At 36.9% G+C, this 25604-nt stretch overlaps 2 protein-coding genes across 4 annotated transcripts in view; both read left to right on the forward strand.

Moving 5' to 3' along the window:
- The first annotated feature begins 489 nt into the window (after window positions 1–489).
- On the forward strand, window positions 490–8051 carry kctd6a (potassium channel tetramerization domain containing 6a). 2 transcript variants are annotated; one of them, XM_058759453.1, is made up of 3 exons: window positions 490–784; window positions 1133–1251; window positions 6547–8051. In XM_058759453.1, the coding sequence occupies exons 2-3, from the start codon at window positions 1225–1227 to the stop codon at window positions 7231–7233; spliced, it is 714 nt and encodes a 237-aa protein (XP_058615436.1). In that variant the 5' UTR covers window positions 490–784; window positions 1133–1224; the 3' UTR covers window positions 7234–8051. The 2 variants fall into 2 exon arrangements, with proteins under 2 accessions (XP_058615436.1, XP_058615435.1); XM_058759452.1 differs by having other exon boundaries at window positions 1150–1251.
- A 3174-nt stretch (window positions 8052–11225) lies between these two features.
- Window positions 11226–25604, forward strand: part of ccdc71 (coiled-coil domain containing 71) — a 28500-nt gene continuing 14121 nt past the window's right edge. Inside the window, exon 1 of one of the 2 annotated variants that reach the window (XM_058761294.1) lies at window positions 11226–11353. The gene's annotated coding sequence lies outside the window, so the exon portion shown is untranslated. Of the gene's footprint in view, window positions 11354–11418; window positions 11596–25604 lie in introns of those variants that run through there. The other variant, XM_058761295.1, reaches the window with a different exon arrangement.

Here is a 25604-nt window from a genome sequence, read left to right on the forward strand (position 1 = left end):
TTAGGAGAGCTTTGCCTGTCCATGAGATTATAAGGATTTTAGTCTTATAGTGCATTGTTGTTAAATTGGTAGAAATGATGACACAGTTGAGGGACAGTTGTTATTTGTTTAACAGTTAATGATCATTTTCACAGAAATGTAATGGTTTATATTTATTTTACTCAAATATAATTTAGAGCTTAAAAGTGTAACCATATCCACGATAGATTTTTCATAATACAGAATATTACAATAAAAAGTATTATTAAAACGAATTTAAAAAGAAATAAGGACACTTTTAACAACAAAAAGAGAAAATGTTGAAATACTGTATTGATTCGGTACTGTACTGAACAAATCTGACAAGAGAAATATTCATAAATACATTAAACTTTGTCAGAATCATATTAAACTCGTCCAGTATGAATTCTGCTGATTGAAGTGTTTTGGATGAACGTTACAGATTCAGACGGGGCGGGGATTTGTGTAATGGGCGTGGCTTGTTTCGTGGGTGTGTCATTTCCGCTCATCCCATGTCCCTCTCGTCTGTCCTGCTCTGTGTGAATCCACAACATAAACATTACCGCTATTTCACAGCCTTTACTCAAGCAAGCGAGTCTCTTTTGAACATAAGGCTTTCAAAATGTACTTATATTTTGAAAAAGTCACGAAAAGCCTCTAAACTAACCCTGTTTAATTCCCATATCCTCCATAATCCTGATGCTTTGAACGAGAGGAAACAACTGAAGTCCATCGGACGAGGAGGAGAGACTAAATCCCTGAGACTTAACGTATTTGCAACGAGGTAAATATAAGCAATCCGTTTTTATTCGCATTAAGCGATACATTGTTGATTACGCGTCTTTTGTGTTCATTAATACGGTATGCAGCAAATTATGCGCGTGCTGCATCATCTTTGATCATTATCTATAATTTCATCAATATTGACAGATTGCTGCTTTCCGTAGCTAGTTACGTTTATATTTTTTCTTGTTTTTGTTATTGAGACGTTGTAAAAAAAAATTATATATATATAAATGTGCTGGGAAATCCTTAGGTGTCCTTCACATGCGTCATTCATTTCACGGTTTTTAATGTTTCTACGGTGATTTCATCTCAACTACTCTTGAATGCCGTCTAAACTGTAAAGAAGTGTGTATATTTCTTTAGTTCACTGCAGGTGAAGTGTTTATACCCTACAAAGGCCTGCATTCATCGCATCTTTGAAGAGGAACAATTGGCCACATGGAGAATGGAGACTGGGCACACATGGTAAATATAAACGGACAGAATAAAGCAACGGTTCTCAACCCAAAACCGTGTCGATATTGTTTACTGTACAAATACAAACAGAATAATGTGCAAAACAAGAAGAAGAAGACATTTTGGGTGGTTGCTAGGGTGTTGCTAGGCGGTTGTTAGGGTATTAAATAATTGCTCCAAGTAAAAACTCCCATGTCTTTATGATGTTCTAGTAGTGCAAGAATTCACAAATATTTTTGTCAGCCGACACCTTTGATGTAAAATATTAATGTGATGCATTTTAAAGGTGCAGTGTGTAAATATGAGCGGCATCTAGCGGTGAGGTTACGAATTGCAACCAATGACCCAGTCCCCCGCTCACCCCTCCCTTTTTAAGCCCTAGACGCACTGCACGATTTTCGGCTGTCCCAGACGAAAGACTGGCATCGTGAAACAATCGCGCCGATTGCTGATTCTCCACGATTGTTTCATGGACACCGGCCCACCAGGACTGAGTTTGGACACCCTCTTGCTAGGCTCGGTACCCTCGGTAGTTTTCAGGACATTAGACCATTTCACACAGCAATACTAGTAAATTGCCATAAAATTACTGAAACCACTTTACCGGTAAATACAAAAATGCGCTGTTCACACAGGCAACGATGTGCCGTATTTGTACCAGTAAAGCACCATTCAGACATCCATTTCAAAATAAAAATTTCTAAATTCTGTGATATCCTTAACCAGAAAAATGACCTCTAAATTGCTGTGCCTCCCAGTGTTGTGTTTGTAAACATGGAGGGGTATACACAGTAAACGTTTATGATGTTTTCATTTTTGTGTCAAACGTTCACATTCATGCAGCGCTTTTGGCCCAGAGACATCGTTCAAACCGAACTACACAGTGCCCAATCCCAATTCTAATTTATACCCTTTCCCTTCCCCTACCCCTCCGCCTACTACTTCCCCTTGTCCCTTGAAACATAGTGTCAAGGGGTAGGGGTGAAAATATTCCCCTAAGAATTGGGACACCACTACTATACCGTCACACGTGATCATACGTCGTCTAGCTCCTACACACACCTGGTGTGCTGGTGTGCATTAGAGCCTTGCCGTTCTATATTAATGTGCTGCTTACTGACACACACACACACACACATCGGAGATAGCGCAGCTCACAAATCCAGGAGCAAAGAAACTTGTCAAGGCTGCCCCACGACTTTTATTAATAACAGTTTAAATACTAAATCACTACATTATATTTTCCAGCAACGAGAGGATAAAATCACTGTTTCTGAAGTAAACTCAATCATTGTAAGGAGAGACGAACATGCATGCAACTTTCTTTTTTCTCTCTATCTCTTTATGAGTCTTTTTGTTCACTCGGGCAGTCATGTTGCCGCTGTAGCCGGTTTATGCTGATAATTCTCATACCCCTTTGTTTGAAGTGTGGTCCCGATTGAAGGGCTATCTGGCCCTTCCCCTACCCCTCCAACCAAAAGAGAATCGAGACCCCCCTACCTAAGGGGGAAGGGGAAGGGCTAAGGGGTAGAAATGGGTTTGGGCCTAAATGTGTCATCTGTTTCAGAATGTTACGATTGACCCAGAGTAGACGTCCTACGTCAGCGCATTTTGAACTCGTACTTGATCATATCGGTAATCTTCATTCTGCTTTCTGAATCATTTCGGTAATTTACTGGTAATGTTACAACTTCCCTTACTAGTAAATTGTCGGAAAGGAATTTACCAGTATTTTTGAAAAGGTCCCGTTCACACATGATCTCGTAACGGTAATTTACCAGTAAAGACTTTGTGTGAAAGGGGCTATTGTTAAGCAGTTGCAAGGGTGTTCTGGGTAGTTAACAAAGAGCTTTTAGATTTCATCAGAGATATCAAAGAAGAGATGAATAATCATGATGGTAATTAAACATATTTGATTAAATCGTACTATTGAATAAAATATGACAAGGCAACGCTAAATGCAACGCATTGTGTAGTCACAATATTGTATTATTACAGAGAAGTCATAATAATATTATTTCAGCGACTCAACAAGCACTTTCTATGCTTTGTAGTTTATTGTAAAATAAAAGTGTTACTGAACAGTTGCTTGCCACTTTAAGAACAGGACCTCCAATAATTCAAAGAGGAAATGAAAACTAGCTTGAAGAGTCAGCCATTTTGTCTTAAGATAATGGTCCAATTTGTCTGAGAGTAACTCAGTATTTGAAAACCTCTCATGTGACATTTACCATACTACTGGTGTGAAGCTCAGTTTACCATATTTGAGTTTCCATAGAAACCAATATTCCTTAGGGTATTGTCAATTCAGCTGAAAGCAGCAAATGTTGTTTTCAAGGCGTCCGTGGCCATCCAGCTTTGCTGGAAAACCATGCTGGTTGACGTTTTGCTAGGAACAGCATTGGTTTTGATGGTCCAACAACACAATCAATGGATCTGCGTGGTAACTTGTGTTAGTCTAAAATGGTCGTTCATATCAGTCCAAGTATCATCTTGAGATTCTCAGCAGGTACAAAATGCACATTCAGTGCTTTGAACATCAAATATTTATGTTCTTCTTGGTGGTTGATAATGGATACAGTTACTTGTTTACGTTGATTGCTTAGCTGTTGGTAGGCAGTTGCTAGGGTGTTCTGGGTAGTAGCTAGGGCATTATTAAATGGTTGCTTACCACCTGAAGAATAGGACCTCCAAAGACTCTAAATGAAATGAAAACAAGCTTGGAGGGTCAGCCATTTTGTCTCATCCCAGTGGTCCATTTTGTCTGAGCACAAGGTTTTATGAGGAACATGGCTGAATTTGAGTCTCATGCGGTGATTTAAGACGTGCAACCCATACTTCCTGAAGCTTGGGCCCTGTTTACACTAGTTTGTTTTCATTTTAAAACACTGATCTTCGTCTACACTGGTGTTTTCACTACATTTTAGAAACAATCTCCATCCATACTACACAACCTAAAACGCATGTCACATGACCATTCATGCACACTGGGCATGCGTGTAATAGTGTAAACAGGAGGTGCGTCCCAAATCATGTACTTATGTACTTATGCATGTACTATTCTAAGACGTTTTGTAATATAAATAGTGTGAGTAGTGTGTTAACACTGAAAATTCCAAAAAGAAAAAGTGCACTTTAAATAACCGAAAAAACTAAGTGTGGAATGTTGGACACTTCGTGCACTCAACTGTCGCAGCTTTAATTATGTCGCGAAGGGGGAGGGGCTACCAGACTCTGATTATTAATGACAAAATAACCATATAAAATTCATACACTACATGGTTGAGTACATAGTATATTAGCGTATAGTGTGTGATTTGGGACGCAGTTAGGAAGTTGGTTGCTAGTCACTGGCAGGTACTACAATGCGCATGATGTTATTGTTTACATGGTCGTCAAGGATACACAGAGCAAATGTGGGCAGCCATGTTATCTTTTTCAAAAGTCTCCGTTTTGGTCCGTTAACACTAAAATGTAACTCCAGAGTTTCAAATTAATTAATCTGCAGCATTTTTGAAAATCTCCGTTTTAGATGGTCGAAAATGCCAGAGTAGTGTAAATGATAGGCGTAACCATAGTGAAAGTTATGCATTTTAATACAAAAACACACTAGTATAAAGGTAGCCTTGAGCCTCATTCAGACTGTCAGCCCAAATCCGATTTTTGTGCAAATTCGATTGAAATCCAATCATATTTAGGTGGTCTGAACTACATGAAATCCAATTTTTGCAAATCTGTTTCAAGCTACATTAATATGTGATTTGGAATCCTATTCAAATCACATTCCTGGAAATCCATTTCAGTCTGACCGGTCAAATTGGATCTAGCGTAGCTTTTTCATGTTCTCACGCCACGTAAACCATAAACATGTCAGACGTTTTTGTAGAAAACATGCTCGTGTTGTTGCGAAGTGCAAGTCAAGTGGGAAAAGACAATATACTGCTAGTGTAGGGTGCTTTTTGAGTTTTGAAACCAGCGGAGACGGCAGCACAGATGGCAATGGCAACAAGACAATCTGTTTTGTAAACTGTATTGCTGTTATTGTTGTTTTTAGCGTAGGCATAACAATGCAATGGCATTGCCCTATAAACCAACGCACATTCCGTAAAGTGAAAGAGCACTTCTGGACACAAAAATCGGATAATGAACAATTGAGATACACTTGCTGCGTCCCAATTCGTATACTATCCATCCTAAATAGTATTCGAAAATAGAATTAGTAATACCCAAATCGTAGTACGTTGAAAAGATTATGCCAAAGATTCCCGGATGGTCTACTGCTTGAGATTAAAATTCAAAGTGCAGATCAATACACACTAATGGCTAATATTGCCCACAACACTGTGGATGAGGATTTGATTAGAACTACAAACACGCATAAAAAGTGTTTAAAAATTACAAACATATCGGATCTGCGAGACCGACGGGCAGGTAGGGAAAGGGGTTTGAGTGATAATCAATGTCTAACCTGATTAAAAAATATTTATGTTATGCGCTATATATGTATCACTTTTATAGTGATTCGTTTGGTCATTAAATTTTAAATGTATCATTATGCAAACATATGAAGAGAGTTCTCGGCATGATAGACCCATGACTGGCAGATCAACGTGCCTCTTCACTTCTCCAATATGGTAGGAAATCAAATTAAACAAAATATGGATAATGTCAACTTTGACAAGATGATTGACAGTGCAATTTAAATGGTAACAGAATGCACGTAACTAAGCAACAGGGCATCCATTAAAGACGCAGTTATGACGAAGTAGTATGTCTCAAAGCTTGCCTACTATTCTGCTACATACTTAAAAGTATTTATTTTTTCTTCACAAAAAGAGTACATACTTTTAGGGCATATTATTAGTAGGCGAATTGGGACGCAGCAACTGTGTGGACAGTCGTGTAGATCAGATTCCAATCGGATATGCACAAAATTGGATTTGGGCTGACAGTCTGAACGAGGCTTTAGTTTACATACTAAGGTTTCCATAGAAACCAACGTTCTTAAGGGTAGTGAAAGCAGCAAATGCTGTTTTCAAAGCTGGACCCCAACAAATCTTCCGTGGTCAAACAGTTTGCTAGAAAAACCAAGCCGGTTGAAGTTCTGCTGGGAAACAACATAAGTTTAAAGGTCAGCAACTAGAACCGCACCAAATCAATGGATCTGCATGGCAATTCATGCTGGTCTAAAGTGGTATTTTCAGCAGGAATTGTTTGAGTGTTTGTAGTATCAGTACAAGCACCATCTTGGCATTCTCAGCAGGAACAAAATGCATGTTATATTTGTGTTCTTCTTTGTTGTAGATGACGGATACGGTTACCCTAAACGTTGGTGGCCATTTGTACACCACATCGCTCTCCACCCTCCAACGTTATCCGGACTCTATGTTGGGCGCCATGTTTCGTGGTGACTTTCCCACCACACGAGACGCCCAGGGCAACTATTTCATAGATCGAGACGGCCCTCTATTCCGTTACATCTTGAACTTTTTACGAACCTCGAAACTGACGCTACCATGTGACTTCAAAGAAACAGAGCTCCTTCGGAAGGAAGCAGACTTCTATCAGATCGAGCCCTTGATCCAGTGTTTAGGAGACACCAAACCCCTTTATCCATTGGACACTTTTGAGCAAGTGGTAGAACTTTCAAGTACTCGTAAGCTGTCCAAGTACTCGAACCCGGTGGCGGTCATTATCACCCAACTCACTGTCACCACCAAAGTTCACGCGCTACTTGAAGGCATCTCCAACAACTTCACCAGATGGAATAAACACATGATGGACACCAGAGACTTTCAAGTGTCTTTTACCTTTGGACCATGTGATTACCACCAAGAGGTTTCTCTTCGGGTGCATCTGGTGGAGTACATCTCCAAGCAAGGCTTCACGATTCGCAACACGCGGGTGCATCACATGAGTGAACGCGCCAATGAGAACACGGTAGAACATCACTGGACATTTTGTAGAGTTACGCAGAAAGTTGAAGACTGATTGATGCTGCATTCATGTCTGAACATTAAAATTTTAATTATTTTGGTGAAATTCAAAGCAATTTGAGCAGTTACGAGTTTAACAAAGATATGAGTGATTTTTAATAGTTGCAAACTCATAATTAAGGTAATTCTGAAATTACCTTAACCCATCACATCTCCACTGCAGATCCTGTTTGAGGTAGCCTGTAATGAACACAATGAAAATGTTTTCTGTTGTATTTGGTTTTATGCATCTTCGTATTGTGTTTTATGCATCTTCTTACCCACTTCAGATGTTTATAGACAAAAGGAACGTGAACAATTTTTAGAACTACTATATCTCATATACCTGGAACAAGTGGCCCATTTTTTTTTTCTTAATTGTCAAATCCATATATGCAACCTTTAAATCTGAAATTTTAATATATATAATGCATCAGTGTTAAATATACAGTATTCAGTTGTATTTATAGCATTTCTGCAGATATTTTGTCCTGTGATTGAGTCCTTCGACTGTAAATGGTTTGCATGATTCTGTGGTATCTGCACTATTGTTGATTCAGTAATATTTCCCTTTTGAAATGTGAAAATTATGTAATTTGCATGATGCTCAATATGTTTCTTTGCCCAAAGCTTTGAGCAAAACAATACCTCTTATGACCAGCTTCTAGACCAGACCAAAGTTTGGAGTTAATGTCCCATTTAAAATTAATTTTAGTCTCAAAATGCATGTAAGACTCAGGTTAGCATCTTTGAAGCTGAGATCATCTATTAAAATTGAAGAGTTCATTCATGTGTGTAATGAATTTGACCTACACATTAAAAACAAGAGTTTCATCATACATTGTTTTTATTTGGTTGTAGATGCCTTTGAATAACATTTGATTGGAAGAACCTTTAGTTTTATTATTGGAATTAATTTAAATTATTATTCTGATGGAATATTTTAAGGTACTTTTGGTGCCACTCTTTCAAATGCAATAACTTGAATAAATAATAACTGGATTATCTAAATATATTTGATTTTGCTTAAAAAAAAACTTATGCTAGATGTTGAAAATGGCAGATCTGAAATATGTATCATTTATTTTTAGTGTATTAGTCATAATCTTGAATTTATGAAAATCTATAAACATGCTTCTCTTTTTGTGAATATGGCATTTAAAGCTGCAGTGTGTATTTCTCTGCCACTAGTGACGCCAAATGAAATTTCAGTCCGTTTGTTTGAGTGGTGTTGCATAGCAACAAAAACTCAACCAATGGTGTAAGTTCGGGGTGAGGGATGTTTGTCTGATCAATGACAACTAGGGAAATTTGTTTAAAGAAATACTCCACCCCAAAATGAAAGTTTTGTCATTAGTCACTTACCCCCATGTTGTTCCAAACATGTAAAAGCTTTGTTTGTCTTCGGAACACAATTTAAGATATTTTAGATGAAAACCGGGAGGCTTGTGACTGTCCCATTGACTTCCAAGTAAATTACACTGTCATGGTCCAGAAAAGTATGAAAAACATTGTCAGAATACTCCATCTGCCATCAGTGGTTCAACCGTAACGTTATGAAGCGACGAGAATACTTTTTGTACAGAAATAAAACAAAAATAACAACTTTATTCAACAATTCGCCACCGTAACATCAGCGTAGCGCCATTTTGGGGAGTACGGTTGAACCACTGATGGCAGATGGAGTATTCTGACGATGTTTTTCATACTTTTCTGGGCCTTGACAGTGTAATTTACTTGACATTCAGTGGGACAGTCGCAAGCCTCCCGGTTTTCATCTAAAATATCTTAATTTGTGTTCCGAAGACGAACGAAGCTTTTACATGTTTGGAACGACATGGGGGTAAGTGATTAATGACAAAATTTTCATTTTGGGGTGGAGTATCCCTTTATATAATCTCTTTATGCATACTGCAGTTTTAGCATTTAAATATACCAACAGGATCAGTAGTTAAATGAATTATGGTAACTAACCACTAAAGAAGCAGGTAACTGGTAACTCATTAGCCATGTTTCCCCTGATTTTTCATTAATCATAAAAAGCTTTGTACAATGGCCACTAGCATCAAGATTCACCATTTCTAGATTAATTAGCATGGCCTATTAGTACCAACAGCTTTAGAATATTTCTGGTAGCTAGCATTGTGGTTTTATTGATAAGTTGCTCAGGATATGTGGCGCTGCCAGAAATCTAAAAGTGATGTCTACCGGTAATGTGTGTGTGCAGGTGTGCTAGTTCTATTTTGGTGTTGTCTAATATATTGTGTCTATTCTGTAGCAGTTTGTTTTTCTGAAGAAAAGGTAAGTGGTGTTTGCTCATGTAAAAGGCACCGGTATTATGCTAGGGTGGTTGCCATGGCATTGCAACGTAGTTGTTTTTAGCACATTACTATGCAGTTGCTAGGTTGCTCTGGGTGGTTGCTAGGTGGTTGCTCACTATCCTCAGTAAAAAATAGCCCACCACCAAATCTCTATGATATCGTTGTCTCTAGATCTTGAGATCTCCCTTCAATACAAATGAATTTTTTTTTGTCCATCTTTGGCCTAGCTGGTCTTAATTAAGAAAACTGACAGGACACTTCAGCAAATGACATGATTAGAATAATCCAGTTACTGGATGTTGTGCACCCCACCGTGCCTTTCTGCCATTACTGGACCAGCTTAGCTGGCCAAAGTTTAGCTGGTTAGCATGGTAGAGTCAGCTCCTCCTGGCAGATGCTGCAACTACACCAACTGCCTGCAAAAAGAGCAAAGAAAGCTAATGCTAAGATGCTAATGCTTCTTTAAAGATACAGTATCATGTTCATTACAATTCAGCAAATACTATAATATCCAGTGTTTTAAAAATTATTTATTGTGCATGTTCTTTGTTCATTTGTGTTTATTATTTAAGCTTTCTTCATTGCAGAACATGTCCTAATTCTGTGTTGACTGGCACTGACCTATCCACCAAATCATAAAATGGCCGCCATCAGAAGGACTGAAAGGATGTCCCTCCAAACCAAAGTGAAAAAGTGGAAACATTTAGGAGAAAGTGCTATATGGCCATTAGAATCTTCTATCTAATAAAGCCAGTATACTGTCCATCTTATGCTGGAGTAAGCAACAGTATTGCATAAGCTAGAAAAAAAACTCTAGTTGACTAGTCCCACACTACTAGGCATGTCAAATGGTATAAATAGTATGTAAAGAAAATACTACACTCAAATACTTCATTCTAAGATATATAATATTCCAACTTTTGACCACAAAGACATTCTATTATCCGATAAATGTTTGCGTAAGGAAACAACATAGCAATGCTGTCATTAGCATTGCGGTTCATTATCATCAAAAAACCCCCAAAAAACTCCAAGCAACCAAATTGTTGAGGGTAAACGATGCAATGGTAGTATGGCGTGCAGGTCTACAATTATCAATATGGAGGATATTTTGTTGTGCTTTATTTAGAAATCTATACAAATATTGGCTGAAGAGGTTGTTTTTGGGAAGTTTGATGAATTATATTTGCTGTTCAATGTTCATCGTCTTGCTGAAATCCGCCATGTTAATGTGACGTCATACATTTCTGCAAAGTATGTGAAAAACGTGCTTGACAGTCCAACTTCTAGTGGTGTTCTTTTGTATTTTTCCAAGTACATAGTTGTAAATTCCAACATTCCTATCATTATTGTTGAGCATGTACTTCAATCCCATTTGTGGGGGTTGGGCTCCTGCTCGCCCATCCCCCACTGCCAAACTACAAATCCTGTAGGAATATAATCACCCTTTTGTGATATTTTTTAGTAAATATATATTTACATATATTTTATACATATGTATATCAAGTTCGTGACTATATTAATATTAACACTATACATAAATGTTTAATAATTTAAAGGTTTGTGGTCTGTTTTTTCCTTTTATGTTACATACATATTTTTGCACCATTGTCCACAACAACATGAAAATCTTCATTTGCACTTAACATAAACAATTTTTTAACCTAGCTAGCTATTTTCGCGATAGCTCCGCCCCTTCTTCCAGTCAGCCACTCCGAAACGCTCGCCCTCTGAAGCTTTGAGAGCCATTTTTGTTTCAAGGCAGAGAGCTCGGCAGCTCTCATTTCAATGCTCTCAGAGGGGACTCGGTAAAAGGTAAGACATTTTTTAAAAATTATGTATTTATTTGGAGGAGGAAGCGCGGACTTACAGCAGTATGACATTTACTTCAAGCAGGTTCGCCGTAAAGACTCCATGTATGGCTTATGCTCAACTACATTTTAGCCTGGCTTTTTGCGTATTAGTTTTTCTCAAGTAGACACCCAAAGTGGGGCTGAAAAACGTCTGTTGTTTTTGAAACGTTTTATTCAGTCCATCTGCGAGGTAATATTCAACCGGTAAGTATCAGACGAATGTTTATCTCCCCTTTTCGCCAGCTGAACGTTCCTCTATTGTATTGTTACAACGCCATTTGAAATGTTAACGTATTGAATGTAATTCTAAATTATTGACGTTTACTGCTACAAACCTCTGGTTTCGCAGTATCACTTCGCCTCTTGCTTATCATTCGATCTGCTTTAACGCTTTGGTTGCTAAGGAAGATTAATTTAGAGTGTAAAGACCGGATCTGTGTATTTTCGTATGCTCTCGGTTACGTCAAACCTCGTGAAGTATCGCAGTTTAGGGCGCTGCGCGATCTAGCTACTAGAAAGACGTGTCTGCATTCGTGTATGTGTTGTGAATTTAAAAACAGACATAGATTTAAACTATAGATTTCATTACCAAAAAAAAAACATGAAACAAAAGGCATGCCTATTTTTTAGTCGTGTAAAATTGTTATAATTTGCCTGACTTGTTTTGATTTAGGCAAATTACTTATTCAACTAAATAAAATCAGATTTGTATATGAACTGCAAATTTACAATAATTTGTGATTTAGATGCAATAAGCTTAATTAACGACAAAATGTAGCGCTGCATTGTTCTTATTTGGAATTACTATCTGAGCATTTAAAAAAAAGAGCGAATTTGCATTCTCTAAAATGTAAATGTTGCGAAAACCGCTGTTTAAGGGCTTTTAGGAGTCATTGTGTTGTTGTTATTGTGTTCTGTTTGAGGAATTTTAAATTGTTACTCTAAATATTTGCTATAGGGGCGTTTTTGGCCGTTACGAAACATTTCGCACCACAAGCACCGCAAAATGCTAGATGTTTTGAAAAGCAACATGGCAGCTTATGTGTCATTTTTAAGACAAAGGACTAATCTAAACTGTTTGTTTACATAATGGTGAACGGCAGTTAAAGTCGGCAAGAAATGAGAATTCGCATAAATTTACCTGAAGTTTACTAAATTAATCTTATTGTGAACAATTCACCAATGAATGTTTCTTTTTTTTTTTAATACTTTTTTTCTTCCAATGGAATAGACTTTCATGACTTACGGTAAACTTCTTCAAATCGTTTAGTGCACTTAAACCACGCCCCTTTCTTACAATTGACTGCAAACTCTGATTCACACCTGCATTCATCCAATCAACAATGGATAGAACCGCATCTCTATCCAACATTTCATTTATTTATTTATTTTTGAACGTATTTTGCTCAAATGTGCATCTCTAGATAAAAAAATCTGTCGCGACTTCCGTTAAATTGCAAATGTTAAAAGCTTTTCAACTTGCCTTGTGTTGCACTCCAGTTTTTATAATGCAGGAGTGCATTGAGTGTGAACGGCTCTTAACATCTGATTTTCTAAAAACTAGCTACATTTTCTAGATGTTACAGATGATAATGCACTCTAAATTGATGAAAACGCATCATTTAGATGTCTTGGCAATGTAAATGCACAGGAAAGGTTAAATCCCAGTAAGCAAGTGCCACAACATCTGTCAGTTATTTTGTACAAAAATATTGCATTTATATTTTCAATACTAACACTTGTTCATAGCAAATAGTCATCTCCGCGACTTGTGGACTCCAGTAGTCGCATGAACGTTTGATATGTGTCTTAAAGCACTTTATTGTGAAATCATAACATTATTTTAAGTAAGTTGTGTTTGTACACTACATTTACAAACACAGTGGATTCATGTACGTTTTAAGGCAAGAAAAATACTTTATATAGACATGAATGTTTGGACAAAAACACTGTGAGGGTTCTGTTGAACACTTAACGATTTTTAAAAATATCTCTTTACAAAAGCTACCATAAATTTACCAATTTTTTTATTTTTCCGGTAACTAGCAACTTTCAACTTGCTCAGCGTGTTTCTTTTTTTAAACATTTGTTCGAATGAGAAAACTGACAGTAAAAGATTGTTAGCGCTATAGCACCCCTAGTGGTATTGATGGAAAAGCAACGTGTATTTGCAAAATGCATCAACTAGCCAAGCTTTCATAGTTAGTTCTTGCATACTTCGTACTTTCCTGCAGCTTTTAGTTCCAACACTAATCAAAAACAGCTGCCTCTTATGTTCTGCTAATCCTGAAGACTTTGATTAGCTTTTTCAAGTGTGTTTGATTAGGGTTGGAGCAAAACCCGACATGACAGTGGCACTCAGGACTAGAGTTCAATAGCCCTGACTTCACCACAAACAAAACTTTGAATAGGAACAATGCATTCCAAAGGAACTATTCACACCCAGGATGAGCATTCTGTTGATGACCGAGTACAGTACAAATTTTTGTAAATTAACAAAACTTCACTGACCAGTAATTTCTAGTTATTGATTCATTCTCTTGCCCTGTTTGTTCTAGTCTAGATGTCTGTTCAATATGTGTATTTACATTTGGTAAATGACATTTTAGAGTGAAAGGTTGTCTACGATACGTTAAAACATTCCATACCCTAAACGAATAGCAAAGGAGACTCATTAAGCTAGCTTGCAATATGATTTTTCACAAGTTTTCAGTTGTGAACTTCATTTACATTTTAAAAATGAGTGAAGTGGGTGCAAACATCGGAGTCTTTCAGCTGGTGTACTTCATTGGTTGTTTACACCTAGTATTAACATTCATTTCTGTCGGATGGGGCTACACATGTGTAAACAAGATCCAAAATGCTTTGCGATCTGGTCAAGACATCTCAGAAACACGATTTACATAAACTTTTTTAAAAAATTGCAGTTATGCAAAGAAAACAGGCCAACCAATGTCATGTGAGCTTATTCCTGTTTCATGAGCCACTGCTGATATCGTTTTAGTGGCAGCCATTTTGTCAGTTGTCATTGATTGGATTGCTGTTGTCTTTGCAACATGGGGGGAGGGGCATAAATTTGTGCATTTCTTTTGGTATTCGCAGTAAAATATTCAGTACTCAATGAGCTCACTCACAGACTATATCTCTCAAAATGCATCAAATGCTTGATCTGTGTTACTGTATTTCTTGTAGAGCTATTTGACTATCTTTTCCATCTTCTCTGTTTCCAGACCAGCTGAAAACACTCATTTCATCTTGGGGTGAATAGACCTTTTAGATGTAGATGTGATTCATCTCACATTTAGTGTAAACGGTTAGTGTTGGGCGATATGCTCCATAGTAGGGCTGCACGATAAATAGAAATGAAATCGAAATCGCTATTAGACAAAAAGTACGATTGACGTGCGTATCTTTCAGTGAAGCGGTTCTGTGATCAGTAGTAGATCTCCATCTGAAGGCCAGGGGGCGTTCTCGTGCAGAAAGTACGCCTTGCAGAAGAAACCCAGGAAATCTCTATAGTGGTATCTGGATAAACAGAAGATTTAACTGTTTTCGTTGATTCAACGTGACTAATAAAGACACGACTATGACAATATAGGGGTCTATGGTTTATCTGAGTTCTTATTATAATTTTCATTATAATAAAGTACATTTATAATGCAATGCCTTTATCACTGCTTAGAATACTATGAAATATGTTGCGTGTCTTATTCTGTGTAAGAAGCCAAATCATCTCACAGAAGGATTTATTTCAAACACTCGACTGACGTTATGAAGTGAGTTTGGAGCAAAAACATGTTATTAAATGTGGTATTTTCACATGCTTTCAGAGAGAGCAGCATTTACTACACAGAGCCATAGTTCACTGAGAAGCTATGCAAACAGCTGTCATTATCGTGAACGATTTCTTCGATTTCATAATCATGCAATAATATCATCTGCGACTATTATTATCTTTTTATTTTTTGCGTAACTTGTCACAGGGCTTGACAATGAGTGCCCGATGGCCCGGGGCCAGCATGAAGGACGCTTGGGACAGTAGACTGATTTGTCACTTGCCCGATCGGGCCACTGCAGCGTAATCATGAAAGTTTATCATTTGAATGTGTTTTTAAGTCTTGTTAATTTAAAAGGTCAAGTGATTTAAAAAGCATTCGGGCGCGACAGACAACTCCTCACTACTCGCCTGAATGGGTAAATGCAAACAAAAGTAGCCTATGTCAAAATAACCGTCTTGCCAAGTAACTTTGTATATTTAACAATGATTAATCTATATTTACTTTGTACAGTGCAGGGCTTGAAATTAACTTTTTTTACTTGGTAGCACTGGTGCTCCCAACTTAAAAAAAGTTAGGAGCACCAGCAAAAATTTAGGAGCACCCACCAAAAATTAATGAGCACCATAACTACAAATTATAATATTATATATTAACAGATTTCATCTTTACATTCTTACCTTTAATGCAGATTGGTTAATACACTAGCTGTCAATCACCCACTCACTGCTTTCCGGTGTCAGGGAGCTAACTACCGCGGGAAATGCAAAGGGCTGAAGAAGAGAGAAAATGAAAAGAAACACTGACAGATTTCTTTCGTAAACCACCGAAGTTAATCTGAGTTTGGTTAAACACAGAGAGAGCGCTCCTCTTTGGCGAGGGTTAGGATGGTGTATGCCGTGTTAAATTTTACATTCAGCTCTGCCAGTTGCGCAGAACGGCTGGCAGCTAGGGGTGTGCAATATTGACAAAATATTATATCTCTATTTTCTAGGATTTTATCGATAACGAGAATTAGACGATATTTTGCTTGTGTTATTGTGATGGTAGTCTTAAGGACTACCGTGGACAGCTGATTTTGATATTCTTCATATTCTGTGTGGTCAGTTCACAGCAGTGATAGAAATTAATCTTTTCCAATAAGTTTAAATTGATTTTTACCTTTTATGGTCATTTTCACAATTAAGTCATTTTTTCTAAAAGTGTACATCATTTGAGTCAAATTCTTACATTTAATCAGTCAATTAGAATAAGACATTTGCGCTGTTATCAAGCAAATTAAATCAGTACCAACAAAATTCATCTTTGAATTTGAATTTTTAATTTCTGAAGTGGCATTTAGATGCACTTACACCCTGCTTAATGCAGGACATGAATGCATTTAACCTGCAGTTACACATGCATATATAATGTTTTAATACTGTAAACATAAAACGTTGAATATTGATATTTGAAATTATTTTTAAAAAATTAAATGATACTTTAAATGTAGAATTACAATCGCCAGTAGGTGGCATCAAGTCACTGTTAATAAGTGAGTCACTGAGATTGAACCGAATCATTTAAACGGTTGATTCATTCAGGAACGAAACGAAACACTGTCATGTTGCTCAGAGATGCGAAACAGTGCTGTGGCTTTGTTTGGAATTATTTTTGTTGTCGAAATGGAGCAAAAACAGGAAATTTGGTGTCTACAACGTAAGTCTCTTAACATTAACTTGTTTATTGAACTGCTGTATAAAATCTCTCAGCTTAAATCTGCATTAAATTTAAGGACGTAAAGATGAAGTTATGTAACGTTTGATAGAACGGCAGACCGGTCACCGTATCAGCACACAGAAGGCACATAACTGTGAACGTTTTTAGAGAAATGAAAACAGGTCGCACTACAACAATTATATGCACTCGCACAAATGTGCCCAAATATATTTTGAGGTCGCGCAGATTAAATTATGGGAGCATATGCGACCAAAATGGTTGCAATTTCGAGCCTTGCAGTGGAGTACAGATGCACCGATCGACCGGACATTTTTTGTTTTTGTTTCAGACTACCTTCTGTTAAGTGCTTGCACAAACTGCACTGCAATAATATTCCAAAATGCCATTTGTGTGGAAATATTACGTTATTATTATTAGTCTGTAAATGACCATTAACAGAGGCCAGAGACGTTGAAGACAGACGCAAAGAGGAGAAAATACTGTAGCAGACAGAACAAGGTCACTGTTCACAATGCGCGAAATAGGGTAAACGTACCTATTAAGCTCACGTACTCATTAAGCACACTTCCATTTTTGAGGTCAGATTATAAAAAGAAAAAATAATTTATCCTACTTGATGTCTTAACCAATTGATATGTTTGTTACTATATACCTCCTGTAATTTCAAGTCAATCAGATCATTGCACACTGAGATATGGGTCTCCATGTGTTCACACTGTCTGGCGGCCATTTTGAAAGCAGTCTAAAAACTTTCACCAAAAGAGGAACCCCTTAAATGTGCTACTTATTGTAAAATTAAGAGATTAATGTCCAGATTTATGCATATTATAACCTGGAACTTGGATGTGGGAAATAATTACATTAGATCCAAAAGATAATTTTAGCAACATAGCGCAGATGCTACAGAACACAGCTGACTAGCTGTATAAGACTGTGTGCTACGCTAACATATTACTTCACAGGCATTACTGGCTTGTACTTTTACATCCATAATATTATAAATTGACAGTTTATTGCTGGTCTGTGGTTTTACAGTGCTGTAATTTTTAAAGATTTCATATTATTTTAAGGTGAGCTTAAAGGGTGCACAACTATGAAAATCACACAGCTTCAGTGTGACATCAATAAGAAAAAATATAATTTCATGGATATTGTTAATAATAGTAGTTCATATTAAAATATGTATGAATTTAATACATGACCTAGACCAGGGTTGTCGAACTCAGTTTCTGGAGGGCCGGAGCCCTGCACAGTTTAGATGCAACCCTAATTAAACACACCTGATCCAGCTAATCAAGTCATTAAGGCTTATTTGAAAACTACATGGTATGTGTGTTGGAGCAGGGTTGGAACTAAACTCTGCAGGGCTGCAGCCCTCCAGGAACTGAGTTTGACACCCCTGACCTAGACTCTTTATTTAGAAAAAAGTCCTGTCATTTTAATAAATATTACATGAAATTTATTAAAAATGGTTGCTGCTCCAATTAAGCTCAGTGTGCTCTCTTTACGCTCTTCCACATTGAACGTCTATGGAAATACTTCATAAACAGACTTTACATATAAACTGATGGTTGTCACTTTACGTTAAGTTAATCGATTTTCTATGGATTCTGTCAACTCAGATCTGCAGATGTACTCCAACTAGCATCAACTTCTCCAGACTGTAAATCTGTGGAAAATCAGGGCAAAAATCGTGTAGTGTATTCCAGCCTTAAGAGACTATAGATAAGTTGACATCCATTTAAAAAGAGGTTTGCAATGTGCTTAAATGACACTTCACTGTGAATATATAACTGATCGAATGAATGTCGTATTGCTTGATTTTTAGTGTTCTTTTTTTTTTCTTCTTTTTTTGGGATTGACTTTGTACCTTCAAAAAATATATATTTTTACAATTATTCTTTAAAAAGTTCTTAAAATAAACAAGAATTTTTAATAAAACATAATGTGAGCTTAAAACAGGGGTGTGCTTAAAGGGTACAAAAATGTACCCATTAAGCACAGCCAGACTTTTTGAATTGAATGATGTATGTCTTAATATTTAATTTTATTTTAAATTACAAAAGCATTTCAATTTTGTGTGAGAGGTTAATTATTTTATTTTAACATAACTTTTTGTACTGAAACCAATATCTTGTGCACTAAAAATGTGTCAATGTTGATTTTGGTGAGCTTAATAGGTACGTTTACTAGGGTTATTCCACCGATACCGCAAAAAATTCTGGCATCAGCGAGTACTTGAACCCATGTACCGATCCGATACCATTTTCTTAAACAAGACCTATAGTTATGCGCACTAGCTTTGCTTAACGCTGCAAATCGGAAATCAATTCTTCTTCGCTGCTCAAAATGCAAACACAGGAAGTTCTGCTGTGTTGCCACAAGCAACCACTATTTAGAGCAGCGAAGAAGAAATGCAAACGTGCTAGCACATTGCCAGTAAATCACTCGCGTATGTGGCTAAATCTTCATCCTGGGCGACTAAATGATGTCTAATATTAGCCACTGGCTAATAAATAATCAGATTTTACTCGCCAGTGTGTGAGTTGGAGGCTATGTATAAGTTTAACGCAGATATATTGTCACTCGCCAAACACTCTGACTGAGCGCTTCAGAGTTTCACTCTCCGTCAAGCGATCTATTTTTCAGATCATCTCAATGGATGCGTAGCACACCTGTATTTGACGAACCATAAGCTCTAGTGTGAAGCGCACGACTTGCTGTCGCTTTGCTTTCTTTCTCACACGCAGATTCCGTCAATTCCAAATGGTATGTAAACGATATTCTTTGTTGTATTTTCCTGTCAAAATAACGGAGTTCCTTTGGATTCCATTGGCTGGCGCTCACCTATTATCGTCCCTGTTTTGATTTCAGCAAATCAGTTCGAGCCAATGCAGGCAACGTGATTAATATTCATGAATCCAGCAGCTCGTTAATCCTTAGTGCGTTTTATATTGTTCTTAGTAGAATTCATAGTATGATTATTATCTTATCAGTATTATTGATAGTTTTTTCCCCATTTTTACAGAAACACTGAATGACCAAAAAAGCACCACCAGCAGTCCTAAGTTCAGTTAAAATGACTAATATGCATTCATATGGTTACCAAGTTTTAATTCTAATTGCTAAAGTTCTATCATTAAATTATACTTGATTATCATAATATATTTATAATGCTTGACTGACTGATGTTAAGAGTGTACTTTTAGATATTTAAAAAGATTTGCCATTTTCCAAACATTATATACTATATTTTTTGATGACAGTCCCAGTTATAGTTATTATATCTATCTATGGTGAAGCACACCATAAAATAATTGTATCAATTCATACAGGGCTAGTAAGTAGTACATACAGCTGTATAACCAGATGGATACACACCCAGGTATCGGATCAGTACTCGGTATCGGCCGATACCCTGAGCCTAGGTATCGGTATCGGGAAGGGAAAGGGGGTATCGGAACATCTCTAACGTTTACCCTATAGGACGAAAATCCAAATATTGAATTTTATATGAATGTGTTTCTAAGGGGAACTGGTTATTTTCAGAAAAGTTTACATGGTTTTATTTTCATCTTGCCTCCTTATAACGCATTTAAATTAGTGTTAATGTGCAGTGCTACTGTTTAACAGTGGTAACCAAGGAAACGCTGTATTCTTGCTGTTAAGCGCCACCTGCTGTCAGAGAGTGAAATTGCGTCTCACTCAGCCCATCTGCTTTTTTTGTTTGTGCAATGTTTTATGCAGCATAATTTTACAAAGCTAGAGTCAGACCATTCTGTTTTTGCTTCAGATTTTGAAATTATACAGTCTAATATAAATCAAAGGTTGCACATTTTTGTTTTTGTTTTTGATTAAAATGCAGTGGTTGCCTCTAATCTCAAATGGCTATGAAGAATAAAGGTGCACTGCATAGTGAAGAATATGCAAATGTTATTTTGTTAATTTTTTTTTTTTTTTTTTTCAATTTCTGTACCTGAACATCTAAAAACATAACCTAAAGCATCATTTCATTTCTGTATTTAATTGTGCTATTACTTGTAATTTGTTCTTGTTTACTGGCGGTTCACTTGTCTTTAATAATGTTTGAACTTTATATTTATAGCTAGTGGTTTTTGCTGTGGTAAAATTGAAATCGAGAATTGTAAAATTTAATTGGTATCTAAAATATTGGTTTCATATAAGCTTATTTATTGGAATACAAGATAACCTAGATCAAAAACAATGATAACAGCAACTATTTTATTTTTTTGTAGCCGGGCCAGTGAAAATGTTGGCAGGGCAAGTAAAAATTTGAACCACTGGTCTGACCTTAACGTTAAAAATCCTTAACGTTGAGCCCTGGAACTACATCTCTGTGTAGTAAATGCTGCTCCATCTGAAAGCACGTGATGGAGATTTACTGCTGATCACAGAACCGACTTTACTGACAAAATGCGCATGGAAATCGCATTCGATTAATCATGCAGCCCTACTCTTTAGTCATACCGTCCTATCGTCAGCCTATGAGGTCACCGATACGTGATATCATCGTGATAATTCATTTAATAATTTACTTAGTTTCACAGCTGGGAGTGAACCAACTCCAAGGTAAGGTTAAAAGCAGCATAATGTTAATGTAATCTATTAACTACACACATCTTTTCAGTCAAGTAACATATGGGTGTTTCAGCGATGACTCGTCTGAACACCTCTGATTGGCCATTGAATTCATAAGCTCAACAGAATCGTGTGTGTGATTGGTTATAACGCATAACCTATGGTCACCTATTTTCTGTAACGCACAAAAGTAGGCTAGTCTGACCTTTTTACCCTGCAGAGTCAGAGCATGGCGCTGATTGTTGTAATTTGTGGTCATTCTGTGAATTGCATGAATTTAATTGGCTAAGTTGGTAATAACACAAGCTGCAGAACAATTGGTCCAACAAAATGTCTATTTACACCAAGAGCGCAACAGTCCTATTTCATCAATGTGATGGTGGCATGTCTATCTTGGTTTAAAAGATTGGTTGGTTGCAAAGCGAGTATTTGTACTTTGGATATCATAATTGCTGTTCAGTGCCAATGTGTTTTTGTCTGGTCATCCATTTTGAATGAGTGAACTCATCAGACAAACAGATCTGATTTTTGAATGAAACTAAGTGAAAAATTGATCTGTTCTTCCTATGTTCTGTAGGACTACTCTAGGTCAGGTCACCCTAGTGGTTAGGCGACGCCAAGGTGTCAATTTTCTTCTTTATTGCTTGATGATGAAGTAATCTCAGTGATGTAGGTATTGCGATTCATTTCTTAGAATTTTGAGTATCATGTCCCAAATGCATTCCTTCATCATTATGATTTGAATCATCAATCATCATGGACTTCATAAATTTACTTGGGAAGCAATGCCGCTTCGGATATTAAAACTTGTCTTCATCGATTTTATCTGGTGTGTTTTGTTCAACTGCACTGGCAGATCTTTTCACTTTTTTAACTTGTTTATGCTTGAAACAAATTAAAAATCTGCCAATTGCTGTAAGACAAAATGTACTTGTATTAAAGACCCATTTTTGGGAAATAAGTCATCTACATTGTTTTTCTCTGCTTATATTTTCAGGTTAAAACGGTTATTGATAATCTTTGTAATTTAAGAGGTGATGAACTGCATTTTTAATTTTTATTAAAAATCTGTGTACCATTTTGATTTGTAGAGAGGTTTCATAAATTTGCACTCAACAATCCTAAATATACAGAAAGATCAAGTAAGCGTGTGGGATTACCTACGTCTGTCCTTCTTCAGGTTTAGTCAAATATTTGTGAAATAATTCAGTTTGCCATCAGTTGTTCAAAGGTGAAAGCAATATCTTTGTCTTAGCATGCTTTCAACATTTAAAGGCATAGTTCGTCCAAAAAAATAAATGCACAGTATATCAGCCGATAAATGTTCATTCTTACAGTTATCTGTATCGGCCCGATAAGAAAATGATATTTTAAAGCCCATATATAATGTATTATTTCCTTCAGAGACACTGTTTCCTGTTCGCCATGATGGTTTTGAAATGCTTGAAATATGATTGCAGTCACTTTGAAAAGGCAATACACTTAAGTGCAACATGTACAGGGCAAGTCTGTCATAAAGGCTACATAAAATTATAATATGAACATTACTGTAAATAATTTTGTGGAATTGTTGTGCGCCCCTGTTTTGTGTGTGCATTGAGCGTGCCCACAACGAAGCTACACCTCCATGACAGTTAAGTTCGCTTTTGCATTTGCAGCCTTTTGTGCAGTTGTACATTGTAATATTGTTTATTTATATATATATATATATATATATATATATATATATATATATATATATGACTTATCTCATGTATATAACGTATTTGGATAAAATAATAGAGTGCTTCAGTTTACCTGTGATCTTCAGCTCAGTGCATGCAGCGCACAACATTAGTAATTATGATTGGAAATGTCGTGTATATAACGTTCTAATGAGAATATTAATAAAACGTTATGAATTCTTTGGTTTAGTTGCCATGTTTCAGCACGTTACGGGAAGAGCAAAGAGCACGTCTACAACAGGAGTTACAAATTCAGACTATAGCACACAATACCTGCGTCATTTTGTACATATAAGTTGTAATATTATGTTTATGTTGTATAAATATATGATTAATCGCATAGGATGCATTTCCTTGAGTTAAATAAGCTGCTAGCAAAGCACTACAGTCTAAAAGTGTTCATTCAGTTCTTCAGCTTCAGCTCGCGCAGCTTGAACAGCAGTGCACAAAATTAATAACTATAACTGGGACTGTCATATACATAACATTGTAAAGAGAACACTACCGTAATAAAAAGTTGTGAATTCTTAGGGTTTATTTGCCGTGTTTCAGCACGTTGTTACAGGAAGAACCAAGAGCTCATCCACGAGTTACACATCTGACTAGCGCTTAACTTAATTCAAGATAACTTGTGCACTTCCATCTTTTTGTATACAAGTTGTAATATTATGTTTGTTCTAGGGCTGTGCGATAAATCGAATCGCGATTTGAGATGTTGCGATTTGCTAATCGCAAAGCCTGCGATGTGGACGCGATATTCTCTGTTCCAGATCAAACGCAAATGCATGACTGCTAGCCTTGAGTGGCAAAAAAAATAGAAAGCGAGTGGGATTATGGCATCTACAAGGTCAGATCAATAGTCAGGCAAAGTAATACTAAAGAAAATGTTATGTAATATGAGATTACTTTGGCTTCGAAGTGACAGACACCGAACATAATTTGTTAATAGGAGAGTAAAATTATTTTTTAAAACATACACTATTCAAACTAGGCTGCTTATGTTGAAGTGTTTGGGACGTGGCTTTTAATTCAATTCAAGTTTATTTGTATAGCGCTTTTCACGATACAAATTGTTGCAAAGCAGCTTTACAGGAAATTAAGTTTCTAGAATATATTTAGTAGTAGCTTGTGTAGTAGTAGCTGAAGCTTGTGTAATTTCTAGTCACATCCGTGGCAGAAACAGAGAAACAAATAGAGACATAATTAGCGTAGCTGCTGTTCCAACCAAGTAAAAATGATTTGTTTAACCCAAGCTAAAGAATAATAATGCGCAATTGATCAGATATAACTGCAGTACAAGATTGAGACGCATTATATGAGTGCTTGGCTAAAGAGATATGTCTTTAATCTAGATTTAAACGGAGAGAGTGTGTCTGAACTCATATCAGGAAGGCTATTCCAGAGTTTGGGAGCCAAATGCGAAAATGCTTTACCTCCTTTAGTGGACTTGGCTATCCTAGGTACTACCAAAAGTCCAGAGTTTTGCGACCTTAGGGAGCATGATGGATTGTAGCGAGATAGAAGACTAGTTAGGTACGCAGGAGCTAAATCGTTAAGGGCCTGTTAGGTAAGTAATAATATTTTGTAACTGATACGGAACTTAATGGGTAGCCAGTGCAGAGGCCGTAAAATTGGGGTAATATGATCATATTTTCTTGACCTGGTAAGACTAGCTGCTGCATTTTGGTCTACCTGTAGCTTGTTTATTGAAGATTCAGGACAACTAGCAGTGCATTAGAGATTTTCTGCATCAGAAACGGGTAGCATGTTTCGAAGCTTGACAGTGTTTCTAAGATGGAAGAATGCTGTTTTTGTAACATGGGAAATATGATTTTCAAATGACAACTTGCCGTTTTATATAACACCCAGATTTTTGACTGTAGAGGAAGTAACAGTACATCCGTCTAGTTGCAAATTACTGTGTACTGTTTTTTTTTTTTTGGTCTTTTAATAAGTAATATCTCTGTCTTATCCGAATTTAATAGGAGAAAATTATTGGTCATCCAATCTTTTACATTTTTAACACACTCTGTTAGCTTGGATAATTTAGAAGTTTCATCTGGTCTTGTTGAGATATACGGTTGAGTATCATCAGCATAACAATGAAAACTAATCATTGTATGTTGGGGCAGTCGTGGTCTAATAGAGTCGGACTTGTAACCCGAAGGTCGCGGGTTCGAGTCTCAGGTCTGGCAGGAATTGTCGTGGGGGGAGTGAATAACCAGCGCCCTCTCCACCCTCAATACCACGACTGGGGTGAGACCCTTGAGCAAGGCACTGAACCCCCAACTGTTCCCCGGGCACCGCAGCATTGGCTGCCCACTGCTCCAGGTGTGTCTTCACAGTGTGTGTGCATTTGGATGGGTTAAATGCAGAGCACAAACCCGAGTATGGG

The sequence above is a fragment of the Onychostoma macrolepis genome, chromosome 22 (genome assembly GCF_012432095.1).
Source record: "Onychostoma macrolepis isolate SWU-2019 chromosome 22, ASM1243209v1, whole genome shotgun sequence".
Taxonomy (NCBI): domain Eukaryota; kingdom Metazoa; phylum Chordata; class Actinopteri; order Cypriniformes; family Cyprinidae; genus Onychostoma; species Onychostoma macrolepis.

Excerpts from the sequence above, each read along its gene's own strand:
- kctd6a (XM_058759453.1), top strand. The coding sequence starts at position 1,225 with ATGGAGAATGGAGACTGGGCACACATG. Across the intron at positions 1,252-6,546 it reads ATGGAGACTGGGCACACATG|ATGACGGATACGGTTACCCT; the intron begins GTAAATATAAAC and ends TCTTTGTTGTAG.